The sequence below is a fragment of the Tachyglossus aculeatus genome, chromosome 14 (assembly GCF_015852505.1).
Source record: "Tachyglossus aculeatus isolate mTacAcu1 chromosome 14, mTacAcu1.pri, whole genome shotgun sequence".
Classification (NCBI taxonomy): Eukaryota; Metazoa; Chordata; class Mammalia; order Monotremata; family Tachyglossidae; genus Tachyglossus; species Tachyglossus aculeatus.
Window position 1 is genome coordinate 9082565 of NC_052079.1, and position 13937 is coordinate 9096501.

General features: G+C 48.3%; 1 protein-coding gene across 3 annotated transcripts in view; it reads right to left on the reverse strand.

The window, feature by feature from the left end:
* The window catches only part of STXBP6 (syntaxin binding protein 6), a 108621-nt gene that overhangs the window by 7727 nt on the left and 86957 nt on the right, over positions 1 to 13937 (reverse strand). The window contains exon 5 of one of the 3 annotated variants that reach the window (XM_038756247.1): positions 2622 to 2779. The exons of the other annotated variants lie outside the window; for them this stretch is intronic. Within the exon in view, the coding sequence (XP_038612175.1) occupies positions 2622 to 2779 (158 nt within the window). The remainder of the gene's footprint in view (positions 1 to 2621; positions 2780 to 13937) is intronic. 3 annotated transcript variants of the gene reach the window in all.

The following is a 13937-nucleotide window of genomic DNA, read 5'->3' on the forward strand; positions in this document are numbered from 1 at the left end:
TCTCCCAAGTGCTTGGTATAACGCTCTGCACACCCAGTATGCGCTCAGTAAATATTATTGATTGGCTGACTGACTAGCAATTGCCCTTTCCCGGAGCAGGAGCTTCAAGTCCATCAAATTTGAAAACCAAATGGTCAACTGAGGAAATACACGAGTGAATGGCAAATGCTAGAAGCCACTATTTAGAAAGAATGAATCCTACTAATAATGTTGCTAGGCTTCCCATCAGCCCTGGGGCTAGAGAGGCTGGAGGGGAGGGGTGGAAGGGTGGGTGGGGGATGGAATGGCTGCAGTTTCTGGCTGCCTCTGCCCGAGAGAGGGGGAGAAAGGTTCAGCGTGGCCTGCGGCCCACGGCCCGTGGCGGGTGGGGGACAGTGGGAGGGAGACGTTCCCGGATCCAGGAAAGCGAACGTCTCTGCCGGGGTGGAGCCCCGGGCTCACAAAGGGCTGGCCGGGCGCCAACCCATAACTCAGGAAAGGCCCCGGCTTCCTCAGAGCTGGGGGTGGGGTTGGGGGAGGGTGGCCCTCAAACCCTGACCATTGTCAAGAGGGCACTCACCAGCATGGCTCTGGATAGACGCCAGGAGAACATCCCCCGAGGCCAGGACTGCACTTCCCAAACCAGTTGGAGGGAGGCAGGGAGACTGTGGGGCTGGGGGGAAGGGAGTGGGCGGTGCGGGAGCAGCACTTCTACTAGCCCAGGGGGCCACGGATCACTGAGGTGGTCGGGGGTGGGGTGGGGGTGGGGGGTCATCCACAAGCACCTGCTGCCCTCAGGCCCATCCCAGACTCCCAGCCCTGGTCCCAGCTGGAGGAGGAGGAAGAGTGGAATGCAGGGAGAGGCTGTGTCTCTCTGCCTCGTTCCGGAAGCCAGACGGCACAGTCTCTGGACTGCTGAGAGAACAGTCACCGTGCCGGAGGCAGCCGTGCCTTCTAGCTCCTTCCCTGGGGCTTTGGGAGCCCTGCAGGGAGCCCCGGATTCTAGTTCTGCCACTTGCCTGCTAGGGAGATGGTGGGTAAGTGGCTTACCCCCTCTTGGCCTCCATTTCCTCTTCTGGAAAACGTTAAAATACCCCTGCTCTCCCTGCCTCTTGGCTTGTGAGCCCTATCTGGGCTGAGGTACACTATCTGACGTGATTATCTTACATCCGGCCTAGCAGTTGGCACACAAAACGCACATAACAACAGCATGGCCTACTGGATAGAGGACAGGCCTGGGAGTCAGAACGGCCTGGGTTCTAGTCCCGGCTGCTAGTCTGCTCTGTGACCTTGGGCAAGTCACTCCCCTTCTCTGTGCCTCAGTTCCCTCATCTGCAAAATGGGGATTAGGACCGTGAGCCTCAAGTGGGACATGGACTGTGTGCAACCTGATTAGCTCATATCTACCCATCCTTAGTAGAGTGCCTTGAACATAGTAAGTGCTTAACAAATACCATCTCCCTAGACTATAAGCTTGTTAAGGGCAGAGAATGTGTCGGCTAATTCTGTCATACTGTACTCTCCCAAGAGCTTAGTACTTTGCTCTGCGCATAGTAAGCACTCAATAAATATGACTGACTGATAATAGATGACATTGTTATTGTCCATCCTTGCACTATCTGGGACACACTCCTGGCTTCCCTCCTTTGCTTGCCTTGGGGCATTCTCAAGGCTCCGTCAGGGCTCGGATGGGGGCAGAGAAGCCAACCCACCCTGCTGAGAATGGACCAGGAAAGCGGCCCCTCTGCCTCCGACCACGACTGCTGGTCGACCTCTGGGAGGACTGAATTTGGACTGAATTTCCTTAGCCCCGCCCAGACTTTGCATTCTACTTCTCCCAGCTCAGGTTCAGTGTACCAGAAGGTTGCATTCATTGGGAATGCCCATTTAGAGAACCAGGACCACCCCGCCGCCCCCAGTAGGGTGGGTCACAGCATCCCCCAGCTGGGAGAGTTGGAGGAGCTGCTGCTGGCCCAGCACCCAGGTCGCTAATCATGGTACATGGCCAGGCCTCACGGCCTGCAGCTGATGCCACCAATCCCACCTTCCTGACTGTGCCAGTAATTCCCCCCTGGACAGCCACATTGATGAGGCAGAAGCTCCCATTTCCAGGAGTATTTGGCCACCTCTACCAGTCGGGCTGGGCCTCCTGGGGCTCTGACCTGGCTCAGCTCACAGCTGGGGGCTGATGTGAGAGGAAGGGACTGCCAAAAATGTCACCGGGGCCACTGGATGCCCAAAACAGCTTCCGACTCACCAATACAACCGAATGACTAAGCAAGTGCTCCTTGAATCAAATGCTTAGTACAGTGGTCTGTACCCAATAAGTGCTCAGTAAATACCATCGGTGGTTTGAGCTTCTGAATGTGGAGACAGAAAGCCACACTGGGGTTGCATTTTTCAATTGTACCCTCCCCATGCTTAGTTCAGTGCTCAGCACACAGCAGGAGCTCAAAAAATAGTACTCCTGATGGACTGTGGGGAGGGAGGAAGGGGAGACTAAGCGGGCTGCACCCTCGGCGAATACCAAGGTGGGCTCCAGATGCCCGAACGTGTCCCCCGATCTGCTTCAGGTGCCTCGGGGCAGAGTTGATCCCTCTGGACGGAGATCCACCTGGAGGACAAGCCGCCCACCCCGCTACCTTGTGTGCAGTCTCGGCAAACTGCTGAGCGCTGTTCTTCATATCTTCCGTCTTCTCCTCCGCTCGACCCAGCCTCTCCCCACGCTCATTGAGGGCCTGGCTGGCCTTCTGCACCGCGCTGCTCACACTGTCTGCTGCCGAGTGTAGAATACTATTTCCTGCAACAGACCAAGGCACGGCGTTAGGCCCCGGCCCCAGACGTAAGCGAGCTGTGTTCCAGAATGAAAGTGATCACTCAGGTCTTTGCTAAGCACTGTGCTAAGTTCTAGGGGAGTTACAAGATAAACGGATCGGAGCCGGTCCCCGACCCCAAAGGGGTTCACAGTCCAAGGGGAGGTGAGAAGGGGGACTCAATCTCCATTTTACCAGTGAGGATCCTGAGACACGGAGAAATTAGGGAACCTGCTGAGGTTATAGAGCAGGCAAGTGACAAGGCTGGGATTAGGACCCAGGTCTCCAGTCCCCCAGGCTCATGCTCTTTTTGCTGGGCCACACTGTTTCTCTACCTCTCAGCTGCTTGAGCAGTTACATTCTAACAGCACTTTGCCAGCCAGAACATGTAAACAGAATGTACGACAGCGGGGATACTCGGGCAGAGCCGACAGGTGAGCGGAAATGGGGCACAAGCAGGTAGGAAGGGCAGAACCAATGCTTAAAAGCTGCAGTGAAGCACAGCCTAAACCAGGTTAAACAGTAGCAGCAGCGGCAGCAGCAGTGGCCAGATCGGCCTGGCATGCGGCCATCAGGAGAGGGGTGGCTTTCCTTGGGAAGATCAGACACCGGGAGAGTTCCCTAAACTGCCGACTTTGCAACCGGTCAACACAAGGGCAGGCCCAAGGGCGAGATTTTCTGGTCTAGCATGGTCTAGTGGAAAGAGCCCGGGCCTGGGAATCAGAGAAACTGGATACCTCAGACTAGCCACTTAACCTCTCTGGGTCTCAGTTTCCTCATCTGCAAAATGGGGACTCAATACCTTTCTCTCCTCTCCCTTATTTGCTGTTCGAGCAGCAGCTGTGTCTGCAGACCTTTGTCCTTTTGTACTCTCCAGGGCCGATGAGCCCACTGTTGGGTAGGGACTGTCTCTATATGTTGCCAATTTGTACTTCCCAAGCACTTAGTACAGTGCTCTGCACACAGTAAGTGCTCAATAAATATGATTGATGATGATGATGTCTCCTATTAATCATAGCTATTAAGACTCAGATCCTTCAAGTGGGAAAATATTGCACCTCTCACCCATCCAATTGCTAAGGTTATTAATACTCAATCCCCAGGGTCAAGGGAGGAGGGAAGGACAAAGGCATCTATTTTATTTTAGGCACTGCCCCTTCTCTCTTCCTAGGAGTTACCTGCTGCCATTGTTTAGAACTGAGCCCACCTCTTCTGCCTTAGTTCAGTTTGCTTCTCAGTTTGGGAGAATGTCAAGAAAACTTTAAATGCAAAAGTGCCCATGGGAGGACTCAAGCCTAAAACTCCTGATCTGGTTAGCATCAAACCAGGCTCCAGAGAGCTCTCCTTATCGTGTGCAGAATATGGAGATGGTTGAATTTGAAGCCTAGCAGGGGGAACATGCTACAGGCAGTTAGATGGCTTGGATTCAAGTCCCAGCTCTGCCATTGGCCTGCTGTGTCACTTTGAGCAAGTCACTTAAACCTGTCTGGGCCTCAGTTTCCTCATCTGTAAAGTGGGAATAAAAGTGATTAAGAGCACCTTGTGGGACAGGGATTATGTCTAGTTTCAAAACTGTGTATCTATTCCAGCTCTTATCCCATAATACATGAAAAATAAATGCCATTATTGTTATGATTATGATGAACTACCTCCGAACGTAGAACTGCAATGGCTGGAAGATGGAGGCTGAAATCTCAATTCTATAAAGGTTCTGCCGTGGTTCCCCAAGATCACTTATGTGGCAGCTGAGAGATCACTGTTGCCCTTATTATCTTTTTAATGGTACTTTTTAAGCATTTACTTTGTACCAAGCACTGTACTAAGCACTGAGTTAGATACAAGATAATCAGATTGGACACCATCTCCATCCCATTTAGGGCTCACAGTTTAAGTAGGAGGGTGTAAGCTCATTATGAGAAGGGAATATTTGCTAATTCTTTTGTACTGTACTCTCCCAAGTGCTTAGTACCGTGCTCTGCACATAGTAAGTGCTCAATAACTATGACTGGGTAGGGTTTTTAATCTATATTTTAAAGATAAGGAGACTGAGGCACAGAGAAGTTAAGTGATTTGCCCAAGGTCACACAACAAGCAACTGGCAGAGCCAGGATTAGAATCCAGGTCCTCCAACTCCCAGACTCGTGTTCTTTCCACTAGGCAACGCTGCTTCTCAAATCCTTATTATATCTTATTCCTTTTGTGAGAGTGAAAACAAATCAGGGATTTGTGCACTTACTAACCAACAGTACTTACTGAGCCCCTACAGGGTGCAGAGCACTGTGTTAAATGTTCGGGAGAGTGCAGTGCAGAGTAAGTAGACGCGATCCCTGACTTCAAAGAGCCCCAGAGCTAACAGTGTCCTCTTTTGCCCTTAGCCTTGGTAAATTTCAATATGTGAACCAATGGAGCTTAGACACACAAACACACACACGCACACCCAACACCCCCCCCACCCAGTACCCCCCCGCTTTGCTTTACGACAAAGTCTTGCTGAGACAAAGTAATCACATTCTGGGATGTGTTTAGGTACACACAGTATGCCTAAAAAACTGGAGAGTCGGTGCGCCAAACAGGACTGCGCTCGATTTTTTGTTTTTAGTCTTTTTTTTTTTTTTCAAGGGGAACTGGGCAGATGCTTACCAAATGTGCACAAAAGCTGACAAAGTCAAACCCACAAATGTCTGTGTGGGCATGAGCTTCTGTCTCAGGCCTCTTGAGTCTGGCACCAACACCTGCTGTCCTGAAGGACCATTTCATAGGTAATTCAGAGTCAGATCACACTCTCTCAGACTCCTCCATCCCGGTCAAGAAAACCATCATGGCCACTGCCGCCTTCCCTCCTGCCACCAAGGGTCCCTGCTCCCAGCATGTTGCGAGTGGGACAAGGAGAAAAGCTGCTTCCGTGGGCTCTCAGACCCCTCCATCACTATTGAGAAAAGTATCGGCGGTCACTGCCGCCTACCCTCCCAGCACGCTCCGGGATGAGAAGAAAAGCTGCTCTCTCACACTCCTAGACATTTCCATCCCTGTCAAGACCAAGTCCATTTTGTGTATTTTTCTGGGTTGTGTTTTAATGTTTCATTGCTTCTGATGTCCTTGAATTCAATCCCTTCTCCCCATTTTTACTCTTATATTGTGAGCCTCCCTAGGGACAGGGGTCATGTCTAATTCCCACCTATGCATTCTCTCCCAGCACTTAGTACAGTGCCTTGCACGCAGGTAAGCACTTAATAAATACTACCACAACTACTACTGCTGCTACTAGAGCAGGTTTCCTCTAATAAGCATCTAATAATAATAATATTAATAACAATAGAGAAGCAGTGTGGCTCAGTGGAAAGAGCATGGGCTTTGGAGTCAGAGGTCATGGGTTCAAATCCCAGCTCCGCCAATTGTCAGCTGTGTGACTTTGGGCAAGTCACTTAACTTCTCTGGGCCTCAGTCCCCTCATCTGTAAAATGGGGATTAAGACTGTGAGCCCGCCATGGGCCAACCTGATCACCTTGTAACTTCCCCAGTGCTTAGAACAGTGCTTTGCACATAGTAAGCGCTTAATAAATGCCATTATTATTATCATCTTTTTAAAAAGGTAGTTCAGCTGAGAAGCGGGGAGAGAGCATTGTGGAGCAGTGATGGTGACTGGTGACTGGTGGTAGCGAGCAGATGCACTTCCAGTTTCTTTGACCAGCAGAGCCTGCCAGCCAGTCACAAAGGGTGGAGAGGCGGGTAAGCCTAAAGTGCCACCGATTTCTGAGGCAGAGAGACTTGGAGCTAATTGTATTGCATCTATTGCAGTACTTAGCACATAGTAAGCAGTTACCAAATACCACAATATTATTATTAGGCTGTAGCCGAGTTGCAAATGCCCCAACAAGACAATCCAATTGTATTTCTTGAGTGCTTACTGTGTGCAGAACACTGATAAGGGCCTCTTCTCCATGACTGAATCTGTCACAACATTTGAGAAGAGGCCCCCCCATGCACACATCATTTCCTTCGCCCCACCGGAGTTAAGCAAGCTTTGAGCTCATCCTCTGGACTGTAAGCTTGATGTGGGCAGGGAATGCGTCTGTTTATTGTTCTATGGTACTCCCCCAAGCACTTAGTACAGTGCCTTGCACACAGTATGTGTTCAATAAATATGACTAACTTTGGCTGCTTGCCTACTGGTTTTTTTCCTGTTTTCAGGCTGAGTACAGTGCTTTGCACATAGGAAGCACTCAATAAATATGACTGACTGACTTTGGCTGCTAGCCTACTGGTTTTCTCCTGTGTTTGGGCCTGGATAGGGTGCTTTTATTTTTTTTTTAGGGGCCCTCTGGCCATGAGTGTCACAGACAAGCTGATTTCTCCAACTCCAAAATGGGGCATCGCCGCACCCTCCCTCCCCCAAACCCCTTCACCGATCACTGGGGGTGGTGGCGGGGATGGAAGCTGAAAACCCAGTCAGAGACAAACCCAGAGAAATGAACCCTCTTGAACAGAAAGGCACCACTCACAAAGCCTCCTGATGGGCGGGTCCTGTCGGCTCTGGAAGAACCCGGGACGTTTCGGGAGATTGCTGTGGCCCATTCTGTCTGCATTGCTTATCAAATTAATCCAAATTAGATCTCCTTTCAAATCAACTCAGTCACACTTGTTGTCTTAACATATTTCATTTGATTACTAATGAAATTCTGGCACCATTTTAACTTCCAAAAAAGGATGTCCTGAAAACCCAAGCCAACTGGTCATTAAAATCCACTACAATTATCATCAACTGATTCAAATTGCTATCAATTACACCAAGTTAATCTGCATCGCATTATTTGCCATACGTAAACATTCTCAATTCAACGAGGAGTGTGGATCTGTGGTAGGTGTTATGGAGGCAAACGGATGCAGAGGGGCCACCTTACCGGCTGGATCTGGTGGGGAGTCAAGGAATCTGAATTCTGGTCTCAGTTTTGCCACTGGCCGCCTGCTGCGGAAGTGTGGGCGAGTCACTTAACCTCTGTTTCAGTTTCCACCTCGGTAAAATGGGGATAACACAGTCCACCTCTCAAGTCTCAAAGGGTTGTTGTGAGAACGGAAGGAGGTAATTCATGTTAAAGTGCTCTGGGACAGTGAAGTCGCTGTACTGACTGAAGGTGCTGGGATTAATTGAGCCAACGCCTCAAACACAGTCACATCCAAGAGGAATTATCATGGTCTCCATTAAAACAAGCTTCCACTGTTACTTAACTGGGAGAGCTCAAATTGGGTTCTTCGTCCTCCTCAGAACAAGAGAACAGACCCCCCACCCCCCACCCCCGACCTTAGGCCTGCTGGTGTGGTGGGCCTGTTTCTTGAACAACAACAAAAAAATCTCAGAAAAGTATCAGCTAATCCTCTGGAGGGTGAGCAAAAGTTTGGAAGGCTTTTATTTTCCCCGCCTCATTTCCAGAACAACAAATCTTCAGGCTTAAGGGCTTCAAAGGCCACCACAAAAAGTACATTTTTAATAACTGAATCATCTGTCTTCCCACCCTATTCCCTATCCACTGTATCACCTACTTTCCAAGCCTTAAGTACTCATCCACCTTCTCCCCAACACAGCACTTTTGTATGGATTTTTGAACTCTGGAATGTCAACTGTAATTTCTTCTGGTGCCTGTCCTCTCCACAAGACCGTCAGCTCCTCGTGGACAGTAAGTATGTCCAAATACAGTACTCTGCACAGAGTATGCACTTAATACTACTGAGTGAACTGAAGTGCAACTGGTGTCTGGGTGTATGTTCTGCTCAAAATTGGAGACTCCATTATGGACCACAGAAGTACTTGAGGAGAAAAACTGCCAGTTCCTTTGAACTAAACGAAACTAAAATATCAAGGAAGAATAAACAACTCCATTTGAAAAAGAATGCCCCTGCCTTCTCCCCAGAGAGGAAGCGATGCCTGGGCTCCTTCCTACAAACCACAAGCACCTCTTTAGGGTCAATACAGCCCAACTCCATCTGTCTCAGTAAAATCCCCCTAGACTATAAACTCAGTGGGCAGGGAACGTGTCTGTTGAGGAAGAACAAACAACTCTGTTAATACTGTACTCCCCCAAGAGCTTAGTACAATGCTCTGCACACCGTAAGCACTCAATAGATACTTCTGATTGACTGAATTCAACAGAATGGGGTTGGAGAAGGTAGAGAGAAGAGTGACCAAAATGATTCAGGGGATAAAAGTTTCCAAAAGAGAATGACCCCAATCGGGCTGGGCTGCAAAATTTGTCTGCTGCATTTCTACGACTGTGGGATGCAATTTCTAAAGCCAGATCTTGGATGTGGCTTTGGCACAATTAGCACAGCGTAGAAACATTTGGTTTACGAGTCTGCTTTGGGAACTGTTCAGGCTTGGGTCAATGCTGGTGTTTATCTGAGCCAGGTTCTGCTGCTGCCACCAGAACATGGAGCAGATGCAATTGATTACAGCGTAATTGCTTAATAATTATGTTTCTGACAGAGATATGCCTTTCTGAGAGGGCTTGGACTTCAGGAAATTCAAGATGAATTTACGTGGCAAAGCAGAGGTTCGGGAGAAAATGTCACTTTCCTATCTGGTAAGGTCTACATCGGGGCAACCTGGTCTACTGGACCGAGAGGTGGCCTGGGACTCAGGAGCGGGGTTCTAGTCCCATCTCTGCCCCTTTCCTGCTGTGTGACGTTAGGGCAGTCATTTAACTTCTTTGTGCCTCAGGGTTCCCCATCTGTAAAATGGGGGTAAAACAGCTCTTCTTCCTCCCTCAGACTGTGAGCCCCATGTTTGTTTATAGTCTTTGTTAAATGCTTACTATGTGCCAGGCACTGTACTAAGTGTCGTGGTAGATACAAACCAATCATGGTGGACACAGTCTATGCCCTAAATGGGGCTCGCAATCTTAATCCCCATTTGACAGATGAGATAACTGAAGCAGAAAAGTTAAGTGCCTTGTCCAAAGTCACACAGCAGACAAGTGGTGGAGCCGGTATTAGAACCCAGGTCCTTCTGATTCCTGGGCCTGTGCTCTGTCCATTAGGTGGGGCAGAGACTGTCTAACGTGATTATCTAACCCTAAACCTTATTAGTCCCAGAGTTTGGCACACAGAAAGCACTTAATACATTATTCCAAATTTTAAACAGAGATTCTGTGAGAGTTAAAGGCAAAACTGAGATCCCTAGTATTTTATTTCCTGGGTTCATTTTCTTATTTGTTATACACCCTGCCTTCCAGGATCTTCTGTATGCTGACCACTGGGTCCTGGAGGCATAATAATAATAATAATGACATTTATTAAGTGCTTACTACGTGCAAAGCACTGTTCTAAGTGCTGGGGAGGTTACAAGGTGATCAGGCTGTCCTACGGGGGGCTCACAGTCTTAATCCCCATTTTACAGATGAGGCAACTGAGGCACAGATAAATTAAGTGACTTGCCCAAAGTCATACAGCTGACAATTGGTGGAGCTGGGATTTGAACCCATGACCTCTGACTCCAAAGCCCATGCTCTTTCCACTGAGCCGCACTGCTTCTCTAAGCTTCTCACACGTGCTTCTCACATGAGCGCGCACACATGCACACATACACACACACACACGCAAACTTGATTATAAGCTGGCAATAAGCCTGAAAATACTGAGATTATTTACCAGCTTGCACCTGGAAACCTTCCACTTAACAGAAGAACCTTCATCAGCTACCCAACGCTTGATGTGGCAAGACACTATCTGACGATGCACAGATCACCATCAACAACAGCAATTTACTAAGCACCGACTGGGTAGAGAACAATATCTTAGGCATTTGGCAACACACACTAGAAATCAAAGATACAGACCGCGCCTTTAGAGGCTCACCATCCAAGGAAAAATGCATAGTTTACAAAAAAAAGGTCAAAAACTTATGGGACTAAAGTCTGGGGCTAGCCTGCCCTCTCTGAATGCTGAATGAAATTCAAGAACTTTTGTGGGAGAGACAATACACACATTCTACACCCAACGTGTGAGTTATGATGCTGTTCATATTGCAAGAAGAATCACTTTCAGTCACTGTTTAAAAAGCCACTGTGGCCACAGTCCTTAGTGCTTGGCCCTTTCTGCTTCTCTTTTTCAGTGACGGTCACGACACCACAGCACATCAGCACTGTGCAGCGGTCGCTTTGGCCGCCAATGGGTTCCATACGCAGAGCAACTTTGGCATTGGCTGGGCCGAGAGCTGCGGCTCGCTGCGCGAACTACAATAATCCATTCCTCCAATCAGGTCCCTGGTCCTGAATCCTTGAATGTATGGATCGCCCAAGGGCTTGGCACACAGTAAGTATTCAATAAATAGCACTGATTGACTGAGGCTCACTCGTCCCTCTGGATGGAAAACTCATCATTCCAAGCACTTGGTACAGTCAGTGCTGTGCACCTTGTAGGTGCTCAATAAATAATACTGATTAATTAATCATGCCTGAGCTGATTATCTTGTATCTACCCCAGTGTTCAGGATAGTGTTTGTCACATAGGAAGGGCTTAATACCACAATTAATATGATTATTGTTAATAATAAAGATAAACGGACACTGATTCTCCCCACAACTTGAATGGCAAATCCATCGGCAAATGGCTTCAGAATATATTCACCCCAACCTTCTGATCCCACAGAACTTCTCAATTCGTTCCTGGAGAAACCTTGAAGTCCTTATCCCCCTTGTCTCCTAAGATTAGACGAGAAGCAAGAGACCCAGACCCTGCCTTCAAGAAACTTCCCACTGAACGGGGGAGACGGGCAAACACATTATTTATCCAACAGTGGGAGCAGGAGGAAGGACGAGGGTACAGCAGATGGTAGGGACGAAATAACGACTAGATAACTGCATCCACACAAGTCCTGGAGGATGGGTAAGTTTGGCTAAGGGTGGCTCTTGTGATGACACATGCTGGGGTGTAGAAGATTCATCAGCTAAGACCTCCTGAAGGAGATGGGCTACCAGGAGGATTTTGGAGAAGGAGAGAGTTGTAGCATAGTGCATCAGCTGGGGGATGGAGTTCAAGGAAGGAAGAACGGAGTGAATGAAGGAAGAGTCAGAGGCAGGAGAGGTAGGAGCGAAATAGTGAGGTGGTACCTTGAGAGAAATGCAGTGTGAGAATTGGAGAAGAGTGAGCCAAGGGAACCCAGATGTAAGATGGGCAAAGCTGGTGAACAGCCAGGAAGCCAACAGTAAGGAATTTCCAGATTTCCTTAATCTTGGCCAAAAAAAAATTCTCACTAAGAAGCAAAATTTTACATGAGCTAATTGAGCATTTTTTCGCTGCAGAATTGAGCTATAATTAAAGCCCTACCTTATAAAGCTTATAAACTTGCAGCTGCAAGCGTTGACTGTTTCCACATATCATCACATGGGCATTAGTTTGACAAAATGGGCTAATCACTTCCTTTTGTGGATCCTCAAAAACCTCGGGCACGTGAATATTTTAATTGATACGTTCCCCACCGTAGACATCCTTATTAGCAGTTACAGTGGGTATATGGTATTGTAGTCATTTCCTTTCCCTTTATAAAGGGAGTTGAACACACTTTATTTCAAGTACATGTAACTTGAACCACTAAGTGATCTAAACTTAGAGAAGCAGCGTGGCTTAGTGGAAAGAGCCCAGACTTGGGAGTCAGAGGTCATGGGCTCTAATCCCGGCTCTGCCACTTATCAGCTGTGTGACTTTGGGCAAGTCACTTAACTTCTCTGCGCTTGAGATACCTCATCTGTAAAATAGGGATTAAGACTGTGAGCCCCATGTGGGACAACCTGATTACCAGGTATCTACTCCAGTGCTTAGTACAGTGCTTGGCACATAGTAAGCTGGAGAGAAGCAGCGTGGCTCCATGGCAAGAGCACAGGCTTGGGAGTCAGAGGTCATGGGCTCAAATCCTGGTCCGCCGCTTGTCAGCTGTGTGACTTTGGGCAAGTCACTTAAGTTCTCTGTGCCTCAGTTACCTCATCTGGAAAATGGGGATTAAGACTGTGAGCCCCATGTGGGACAACCTGATCACCTTGTATCCTCCCCAGGGCTTAGAACAGTGCTTGGCACATAGTAAGCTCTTAACAAATGCTATTATTATTATTACTAACTAAACCAAGGGGACGGTGGGGACTACAGGGAGTGTGAGGTGCAAATCACCACCACCACCAAACTCATACAGGGTCCTTGAAGCAACTCAAAGAGGGTTGCTTAACTCCTCTGTGCCTCAGCTTCCTCAACTGTAAAATGAAGATTCAGTACTTGTTCTCTCTCCCCCTTGGACTCTGAGCCCCATGTGAGACAGAGACTGTCCGACCTGATCACCGTGTACCTAACCAAGTGCTTAGAACGATGCTTGGCACATACTAAGCGCTTAACAAATGCCATTATTATTTATTAAGGGGGGAGGGGAAGGCGTTTTCCAGGCTCCTTAAAGATCCACTAAGAATGAAAGAACACTTGATTACTAAATGCAGCGTGGCTTAGTGGCAAGAGTATGGGCTTGGGAGTCAGAGGACGTGGATTCTAATCCTGCCTCCACCGCTTGTCTGCTGTGTGACCTTGGGCAAGTCACTTAACTTCTCTGTGTCTCAGTTACCTCATCTGGAAAATGGGGATTAAGACTGTGAGCCCCATGTGGGACAACCTGATTACCTTGTATCTACCCCAGTGCTTGGCACACAGTAAGCACTTAACGAATACCATAATTATTATTATTATTATCCATGTAGGCAGTCTGCCTACCCCCATCACATTTATCTGTCAAGATCCACATCCAAATGAGACCGCAAATTCATCCAACTCCTCGGAGCAGAGGGAAGTGGCACCTTCCATTTTGCCCACATTCTCTCCTTAGCTGCTCTTTCCTCTGTTGGGTCTCATTTTGTTTCTAATTTTGAAGGTGAGACTGAAGGTCACCGGGGGGGTTCAACATGGATTCCTCTGGATACAAATGACTACAATAAGCTCTTTATAACCCTCTCTCCCGGTGGGATCGATTTGGGTGCTCAACCGTTCCTTCCGAGCTAAATTCACGGCACTGGCTGCATTACTTTTCCAAGCATGCTTTGATCTGAACTGCAGTATTTGACTCACACTCTTTTTCCAGAGTGCAGTACGGCTGGATCAACAGGAGGAACAATATCAGGGAGAGGA